General features: G+C 31.7%; 1 protein-coding gene across 1 annotated transcript in view; it reads left to right on the forward strand.

The window, feature by feature from the left end:
* Positions 1–7029: 7029 nt before the first annotated feature.
* The window catches only part of LOC110462306 (tetraspanin-33-like), a 20888-nt gene continuing 17000 nt past the window's right edge, over positions 7030–10917 (forward strand). Inside the window, exon 1 of the mRNA XM_021516220.1 lies at positions 7030–7179. Within this exon, the coding sequence (XP_021371895.1) occupies positions 7099–7179 (81 nt within the window). The 5' untranslated portion in view covers positions 7030–7098. The remainder of the gene's footprint in view (positions 7180–10917) is intronic.

Raw genomic sequence — 10917 nt, forward strand, 5'->3', positions numbered from 1 at the left:
TCTATATATTATCCATACATGAATTAACAAAAATATTTTATATTTCCAAGTCATCGGTTTCGGATCCCTTAATAAAAAAAACCATTACCACTCGAATTGTATATGATATTATGCAATATTCAGAAGATAGAAATATACCTGGAATGTTGTGAATCATTGATTTTGAAAAAGCTTTAGACTCTGCTTCTTGAAAGTTTATTGATAAAGTTCTGGATTATTTTAATTTTGAGGAATATATAAAAATTGGGTCAAAATTCTACAAAACAAGTCAAGTTCAGCTATTAATCAAGGGAGAATTTGTCTACATTTTTCGAAATTGAAAGAGGCGGAAGCTAGGGGGACCCCATCGCACCATATATATTTATAATATATACTGAAATTTTAGCTATTAGAATAAGGAACAATAAAATTATAAAAGGTATTGATATTGATAATAGTCCTATTTTACTGTCTCAATATGCGGATGACACTTCACTGATTTTAGATGGAACAGAGAGGTCATTTAAAGAATCAATTGATGAACTAAACACTTTTTAAAAAATATCTGGATTAAAAAAAATGTATCTAAAACGCAGGCTATTCGGATTGGGAGTAAAAAATATAGTGATGAAATTGTGTACCCTGAATTGAATTTACAGTGGGGAAATCAAAAATTTATGCTTTTAGGCATTGATTTTCATGTGAACCTACAACCAATACCTAAACTGATTTATGAAAAAAAACCTAGTAAAGATAAAGGCACTTATTAGAACTTGGGAAAGAAGAATTTTGACTCCAATAGGTAGAATCCATATTATAAAGGCACTATTAATTTCTCAGTTTAATCATCTCTTTATCTCTTTGCCAAACCCAGATGAGAATTTCCTGAAAAAGTTAAACACAGAACTGTTCTGGTTTTTTTATGGAAAAGTAAAATAGATAAAGTGAAAAGAGATATAACTGTTAAAAAATACATTGATGGGGGTCTAAAAATGTTACATGTAAAGTCTTTCATTGAATTTCTAAAGTTAACGTGGTTAAGGAGACTCTATACAAGTCCAAGTAAATGGCAAATTATTCGAAGAACTTCTGTTGATGATCATATTTTGGCTAACTGTGGTACTGAATATATTTCAATATGTCACACTAACTGTAAGAATTTATTTTGGAAATATGTTTTTGAAGCATGGATAAACTTATCAAATAAACACTATTTATATCAATCTCCAGATAAATTGGCCAAAACACCAATATGGTATAATAATGTAATTGAAGTAGATAATCAGAGTATTTATCATCGGGATTGGTACACTAAAGGAATTATTATTATTAGCGACTAAATCAATAAAGACACTAATTTGTTTTACTCTTTTCGGGAATTTCAACAGGTCTTTGGTATAAATACAAACTTTCTTAATTACCAAGGACTTATTTCAGCTATTCGAAAACATATACAGAAACAAGATTTACCATGTCCTATCTATCCTTTCATACCAATTAATCTCGAAATACTTTTCCGCAGGGACAAAAGATTTTTATCATTTACTCAATAAAAATAATACAATATCCAGTGGAAGAAAAAAATGGGATGAAGTTTTTCATTTTGATAATAAAACATGGAGGAAAATATATAAAATGCTTTTTCACATACCCAAAAATTCAAAATTACAGTGGCTTCAATACAGAATCAATCAACACATTTTGACAACAAACTCGTTCTCATTTAAGGCAGGAATAGCTGATAGTCCTTATTATAACTCATGTAAAACTCATAATGAAACAATAAAACATACCCTTTTGCTTACAATAAGGAGACTTTTATCTTTGGACTATATAATCAAGATGGAATAAGAACACCAATAAACAGTACAATTATTTTGATTATGGAACAATATATGTATTCAGCAAGATGCCTAGAAACAAATTTATTTATAAATGTTCTTAAAAAATCAATCAAGGACAACTATACTACACAAAGATATATAGCAACAGGTAAAGATGACAAATACAATAACGATTTTAAAAATCATTGGAAAAAATGGCAGAAGTTAATTAATATCTCCTGAATCTTCAATTTGCTGAACTTTATTTTAAGAATACTGTTTACAGTTATAATATGTAATATTATTGGACACTAGTATATAATCTTTATTCAGCAATAGACACAAATGTCTTTGTGCCATAAATACATTGCATATACAAGGATATATGTAGTGGTACAATGCATTAAATTACATAAATATATTATAAAGTAAAACAGTGACTTTCCATACTTAAATGCAGGTTTCACGACATCAGGGCGGACGTTACTCCTGATTAAATAAGTTAATGTTCCGTATCTCATTCGCTTTAAAAATGAAAGCGGCAATATTTTTCAATGTACTCTTGCTCGTAGTCGATATTAATTCCAGGAACTTTGGTCTATTTGGGTGATGAAAATACCTTCTCTTGATATACATGTGTCTTATGTTAGAATATAAGGTACACTCCATAAGGAAATGATACTCGTCCTCTAGAACCCCACAACAACTACATGTACGATTCGCATATGGAATAGGGTTCGGTCTGTGCCAACGGCCTACCTCAACACTCAAACGATGAGAAGAGACTCTAAATTTTGTTAACGCTATACGAAACTTTTTTATGTTGACAAGGTCGAGATATAGTTTATATTCGAAGTTATTAGAAAGATTAACATAAAATCTTGCTCTAGTAGAGCCAGATAATTCCCTCTGCCAATTTTGAACAAAAATGTCTTTAATTCTAATTTTAAATAAATGCATAAAGGCTTCTATACTACCTACAGACTGCATGTACCAAACATATCCAAAACCATTCGTAAAAAGAAGTTCTTTTACCGCACTAGCCCAATTTTGTTTAGAAAACTGTTCAGCGTCCTGATACAAGATGTTATATACTGATCTAACAAGATCGCTTGTTGAATCGCATACTATCCTTAGCCAATATTTTATTATTCTGCAATATCTTGTTATTCTTAATGGAAAACGACCTAGCTCACCATAAACAAAGTTATTTTGTGTTGTAGTCTTTACATATAATAATCTTTTACAAAACTTAAGGTGTACACGTTCAATATCCCCAGCCGAATGGAAGCCCCATACCTCACTACCGTAGCAAAGCACGGGCATTACCAATTTATCAAATAAATCACATATATGTTTGGGCGATAAATTAACAAAACGTTGTAAATATTTTTCCATTTTGAATATAGATTTAGTAGCTTGGCCAGCCAGAGTTTTCTGAGCCTCATAAAATGAACCCCCCGATGTAAAAACAATGCCCAAAAACGAAAACCTATTCACTATCTCTATTTCTCCGCCGTCATAATAAAATCTAACGTCGCTTGCGACCCGTCCGCCTTTTCTAAATATCATAACCTTAGTTTTATTTACATTCAGTTTTAATTTCCATGTGTTACAATACACTTTCAGAATGTCTAATCCGTGTTGTAACTGTATAGCAGACTCGGAAAAAATTGTGATATCATCCGCGTATAGAACTAAATAGAGTTTTAAATAATCAATTGTTATACCGTCAAAACCATTCAATATAAATTCATTTTCTAAATCATTTATATACATAGCAAATAAAAAGGGAGACAGACTTTCACCTTGACGAACCCCAGTTATGCATTGAAAACTTTCTGAAATTTCATTATTTACTTTTACCCTTGATTTGATAGAACTATACATAGCTTTAATTATATCAAGCATTTTACCCCTTACGCCAACTTTTATTAGTTTAAGCCACAAATTGTCCCTTACAACATAATCAAAGGCTTTTGAGAAATCAATAAATGCACAATGTAGACTCTTTTTTAAATGAAAAAGATGGGAGATAACTCCATTTAAAATAAAGATATTATCTATGGTACTGTGACCCGTCCTAAATCCAGCCTGTGCGTCAACGTAAACCTTATATTTCTCGGCCCAAAAATTAAGCCTATTATTCAAAACCCTCGTAAATAATTTCCCAACTACACTCAATAAAGTTATTCCCCTATAATTTGATACATCTGACAGTGATCCCTTTTTATGTAAAGGAATAATATAACCCTCCGTCCATGCATCTGGAAATAATCCTTTCTTAAAAACGGAATTAAACAATAACAGCATGTATGGTAACAATACATCAACACCATACATTAAAAATTCATTAATTAATAAATCAGGCCCAGCGCTTTTACCTGTTTTTAGCTGAGCGACTGCTTTCATTATTTCTTCTCGTTCAATATCATAATTCAGCTCTTCAAACATGACCTGTATTTCACCCTTCACATATCTTTCAACAAAATTTACAACCTCAGTTTCAGGCTCAAAAAATGAATCATCTGGATTTGTGACAGACGAAAAAAAATCGACAAAATCATCAGCATTAATATGTGATTTCGGTTGATTTGAACAAGATAATTTTAATAAACGCCAATATTCTCGTGCGTTGTTTTCCTTAGCCTGTAGTAACTTTCGTGTATTTTCTCTGTCGTATGACATTCGACATTTCCTTGCTTCATATTTAAATTCGTTTCTTTTTTGGACCATATTTCTTCTATTCTCATCAGAATTATTTTCTCTAAAAATATTTAACAATTGTAAAAAATCATACCTTTTTTGCTCACACGCATCACTGTACCAAGGAATATTGCGGGAATTTCCACGCGTTTTATACGCCCCAGGCGACGAAATAGTATGCGACATAATAGGTGTTGCCGCTTTACATAGACCTTCATTAAAAATATTTACAGCAGTGTTTAAATCTGTATTACTAATTTCCGTTGCATTCAATAACCGGTTAACTTCTAGGAAATTCAACATACAATCATCTTTCTGTAAATTTTGCAAAAACACATCTTTAAGTGCAGGATTCCATTTATATTTAATTGACAACATTTCATTCGAAGTATTACTGTTAAAACCACAGGTTACCATAGACGCCTTCATTTCAAAATATACGGCCATATGATCACTGTAAACATTTGGCAAGTCAACATAGAAGTCAACAATAGATGAGAATAATTCAGGTGAAGTAATTACATAATCAACTAGACTACAAGTATATGAGTTGTTTTGTATCCACTTTTCCTATCCATAAGACATCAACATATTTGTTTCAGCTTTTACTATATATATATAAATAACATTTGCAGCTGACAACACATGCTCTTTACTCCCTCCTGTTTTCCTTTGCTAGTCATACATATAGATGTATAGATATTTACTACTGATTGCCTGACATGCAATGTAAATGTAAACATTTGAAAAATGTATTAAAATGACAATCAATATTTGTTTGTGTGAAAGTGGAAGCTAGAGTAGTGTGAGATTTTCAGCTATTACAAAAGTACTTTTCATTGTATAAAAAATATCTGAAAATAAAACAAATACAAAAATAACCAAAATAAAACATTATCGCAATTTCGGTTGAATCTGTTGAAATGATAACGAAAATCTATAAACTGAAATTGGTTCGGAGCAGCGATTCCAGGGTTCAAAGAAAGACAACTCGAATTCTCCAAAAAGAAATTCGCCCCGATGGCCCACACAGAAAAATGTTTCACCATGTTCATTAATCTATGTTCTTGATTATCAACACAATCTTATAAAATACAACACAATAGCCTATTTTTTGTTCATTATATTGATAATTAATTAATTGGTTTAGATAATCAGGGACGTATAGTGTATCTACTGTCCCTGAGATAATATATCTGTTACAGTGTTATCTTTGTGTATAAATCCACTAAACACTGTTGGGTTCTGTTTGGCACATTAGAATAGATACGTTTTTGATTCGAGCTCCATATAAAAATATAATATTATTTTTACAATGTACACATCAATAATACCGAATTCACTTTTACATATCAATATACAATTGATATTCTGGAATTACCTTATACTATTATGCAAAATATTTCTAAATATAAAATAATGAATTTCAAACTTACCTCACAGATCCTGCGGGGGTTTACAGACATTCCTTTGTCTAACAGGCGACGTATGACTGGCAGTCATTACAAAGTGTTTAACAGATAATACTGTAAATGAAATAAATAAATACCTTATAAAACAATACTAATTACTACACTTTATAATTTGGAATACAGAAATTATATACATCTGGAAAAACTGAAAACTTACTCTTTATCCATTTCTTTACATTCAATCAGAATATTATGATTAAATACATTTGTAGTGAAATGATAATTTAAACATAACATTATAGCAATATTCTGATAATACCTTACAGAATATAATGGAACATATATGGTTAAAAACTCACCCATGCTGAGTGATATTAGTCAAGATAAAAATCATGCAGTTGTTAGCTATGACCAATAAAAATGTCCGTTGATGTCATGTGACTAAAAGTACTCGCATTCCACACATTCTTACATACAGGTAACACGCAAACATTAAGGGTCCTTGCATAACATTATTTCATAACACAACAATACTACCAAACAACCATTTAAGGTTCCTTACACCAAGATCTTTCATAAATCCATTCAAAGACTTACACACAATAAAGATATATATATCCCTGTTACATATCTATTTTCTAATACACATGTTAGCAGAGACGTATAATACAGAGACGTATAATACATTATACGTCTCTGATGTTAGGTATATATATACAGTAACATGTTTTTTCACTCTCCTGACGGATTTCCATTTTTTTTTGTCTGTATACAGACTATGTGCACACGTCTACATAAACATCATCGTCCTTGGTCACTCAGGTCTCGTTATCATATCTTAATTACAACCGAAATGAATAACGCTCCGAAACCGACGACCAAACGCAGACTTTAGATCCACAAATAAAACAAGACAAACTGATATTTTTCATTCCTTCATCAAACATTTCCCCAATATCAAGCTCTACAGCAATTGTACGGAGCATATCATCTGGTTATCATCGTCATTGAAAGAAATATATATATCATGTAGCAAGCATCTTTAAAGATGCTTATAAATGTTGCTACTTCCGGTGCGATTTGCATCCAATGAACAAATAGTTCCGGGGTGAAAAGCGATGCAACACCGTTGATGGATACTGTCATCTTTTGAAAGCTGACAGAAGCTCACCTTTAATATGGCTTGTTGTAGCCAAGAAGATACGTTTGTGAGCGCACTTGTGAAATATCTATTATTCTTTTTCAATTTCGGATGCTGGGTAAGTATATTACACGTTAATGGAGCCACATATTAATTGGTTTGGGAAGTTGTTTACAGTGTATTATGAGTCACTACCTAGGCTAACGCAGCTTTAACAGTACTAGTGTTAGGCGAGAAAATTCCATCAGTGACATCACTGTTTGGACATTGTCAGCATACAACAACTTTAAATACACTCGCCAAACTAGGAAAATTTGTACTGGTCAACAGCTAATTACTCGGACAATATGTACATGTCAAAACCGTGACTTCTCCACGTAGCCGACTGACTGACACAACATGATAGGTAATTTGATGTTTAATTCCCCCTCTCTTCGGGTTTGTTATCAACCACAGTCAGGAACTTGATAATTTTACATATTTTAGGGCTTTAGATCGACTTTCGTTAAAAATGACTCTACCAATGTTTATCTATCTAAACATAAGTTCATATAAAAAATACTCTGAACACCTTAGGCCTAGTTTAGGTCCAAATATAGAGCTCTGTAACAGATTCTCAGGTCCCTGTGTTATCAAACTGATTGACGTGGTGGTTAAGTACTGTACTGTATCGTGAAGGGTCGGATGTGGCCAATCGTGTCCAGGATATATCAAAATAGTTCTTATATTGCACAGTGTTTGTGAATATTAGTGCACACAGTGTATAAATGCAGTTAAGTGCATCGTACTCGAGGAGACCCTTTCCTGTGCTGTGCTTGTTTCAGTGCAATGTGCACTACAATGTACTGCAAGTTCATACTTGCCAACTTTTTGAAATTTCCATGGGGAGATTCTGCAAGCTCAAAATTAAAACATAAGTAAAATGTGTGTATACCCCCCCCCCCCCCCCCCCCCCTTCAAGACAAAATAACCCTATAAATGACATATTTTGAGTTGTTCTTTTAGATGTAATCATTACACCTTAGAATATAGGAACTGTTAAACAAATTCACTCTTGGAAAACACTATATTTAAGGGTCCAAATTCGGGAGTCTCCCTCCTAAATAGGGAGGGTCGGCAAGTATGCTAGTTTGTTAATATCATCATTTGTTGAGTTGTGAAAAGTAAACACTTTAATATTTCATGTCTGCGAGATAAATGAAGAAAAAGGCAAAAAAAAACATGTAAAGTCACTGAATTTTACTCAAATACATGTATGTAGTAAAGATGACAACAGAATCGTCTAGCTGTCGTTCTGAAGTTAGGCTTAACAACTACTGCCCTAGTAAGATCTGAATGGTTGTGTTCATGATCAAAGTTAACCCATTCACCCCTAAAGTCACATTTGAACCTTTCCAAGTCATCAACTGGGCAAGTCCAGTTTAAATATGTAGGGGTGAATGAGTTAACAAGGCTGATCTGAACTTTGATAGCACTTGTTTGCATATTGGGTTAAAATGGTTTGGATATATATAGTAATTATAATGTGAATACATGTATCTTTGTATATGCAAAATCCAAACTGGTGCCTTCAGCGTTCAGATCAGCCTCGAGCTGTATAACTCTAATAAAATGTCCTTATTTATGTAAATGTTTTCTTATTTGATCTCCTATCAGTTATGCTGATCAAAATATGTTAGCTAAAATATGAAATCAACAGAAAACATAATAAAAATACTTTTGAAGTTTTCCCATCAGCCAAGCTTATATATATGTAGGTAGTAGTCTTCTTGGATCAATCTAAACGTTTATCTTCACCAACAGTTTCCCTGTAGTGAGAGTGTACTGTGAAAAAATATGACACATTTTTAGCACAATTAGTTTGTTTAGATGCATGATTTTTTTGTGTAGACACTGCAGTGAAAGGTGTATTACATTATCACCAAATCAAGTTTTAGTCTGTAGCATTACGAACCAATACGTCCATATGATTTGCCATCTACTTTAAGAATCAAAAATGATCAAATAACATGGAGAAGAAAAATTCCCAATTTTTAATACAGTAACATGCATATATCCTTTACTCAATTCCTGAGTCAGTATTTGTAACTTTTCTAAACAAAATCTTTACAAGAATTAGATAATTAAGTTTGAGTGTTTCCAAACTTGTGTTCAGCTTGATTGACCCATTCCATTGTTGAATGATTCTAAGGAAGAAAATCGTAAAAACTAAAAAAATATGATAAAAATGAGTCTCAAGGTCATGTCAATATGTACATGTCCTATAGATATGATTCAAGCACGGCTGCTGCATGTGATATCAAGCGTTCCAGGTGACAGACCGTGTAAAGCTGGCCAGCAAAATCGAAACAACTGGATCTCACATTTGATTTTTAAACCAGGTCATATTCAAATCGAACCATTTGTCAAATTCACATATAACTTTAAAAGATAAAAAGAAAATATGACGCTGTTAGCTTAATATAGTCTAATGCAAATGACAGTTCAGTATTTCAAAATATTAATGTTGATCAGTCCCTGTTATAATATGTATCCATGCCAGCCTCAAATTTGATCCTTAGATAATTAAAGACAACATGAAATGATACAGATAATGTTTTTTCTCTCTTCCAGTTTTGCTATATATAGATAACAAACCCTCCATTAGCTTAGAAAATTTCAACCAGTCATTGCACTGAGTTTTACTTTTGCATTGTAAAAATTGTTATACTGGACACCAAGAGGAAGATATTATGAAGATCATAAATTTATATCTCATAATTGGCTGCATTTATAACCCAATAGTATGGCTATTGCATACATAAAACTAAATGAACACATCATTGTCTCTACCTCGTAATATATTTTAATGATTTTGACTTTTTGTCCTCAGATGATTAATAGTTTTAGTCATATGTGCAGTATAATATGTGGCATATGGAATCGTACCAGTGGGTGTAGGATTTTGGTAAGGACCAAGACTTTGCTAGGGTTCCGAGCCCAAATTATATATACCTACAGGTTAATATACTGATTGACTCTTATTATATACCTACAGGTTAATATATTGATTGACTCTTACTTATTATATACGTACAGGTTAATATACTGATTGACTCTTATTATATACCTACAGGTTAATATACTGATTGACTCTTATTATATACCTACAGGTTAATATATTGATTGACTCTTATTATATACCTACAGGTTGATATATTGATTGACTCTTACTTATTATATACCTACAGGTTAATATACTGATTGACTCTTATTATATACCTACAGGTTAATATACTGATTGACTCTTATTATATACCTACAGGTTGATATATTGATTGACTCTTACTTATTATATACCTACAGGTTAATATACTGATTGACTTGTATTATATATCTACAGGTTAATATACTGATTGACTCTTATTATATACCTACAGGTTAATATACCAGTAGTTGATTGATTCTTATTATATACGTACAGGTTAATATACTGATTGACTTGTATTATATACCTACAGGTTGATATACTGATTGACTCTTATTATATACCTACAGGTTGATATATTGATTGACTCTTACTTATTATATATGTACAGGTTAATATACTGATTGACTTGTATTATATACCTACAGGTTAATATACTGATTGATTCTTATTATAAACCTACAGGTTAATATACTGATTGATTCTTATTAAATACCTACAGGTTAATATACTGATTGACTTGTATTATATACCTACAGGTTAATATGCTGATTGATTCTTATTATATACCTTCAGGTTAATATACTGATTGATTCTTATTATATACCTACAGGTTAATATACTGATTGATTCTTATTATATACCTACAGGTTAATATACTGATTGATT

This window comes from Mizuhopecten yessoensis, unplaced genomic scaffold (assembly GCF_002113885.1).
Source record: "Mizuhopecten yessoensis strain PY_sf001 unplaced genomic scaffold, ASM211388v2 scaffold10771, whole genome shotgun sequence".
Taxonomy (NCBI): domain Eukaryota; kingdom Metazoa; phylum Mollusca; class Bivalvia; order Pectinida; family Pectinidae; genus Mizuhopecten; species Mizuhopecten yessoensis.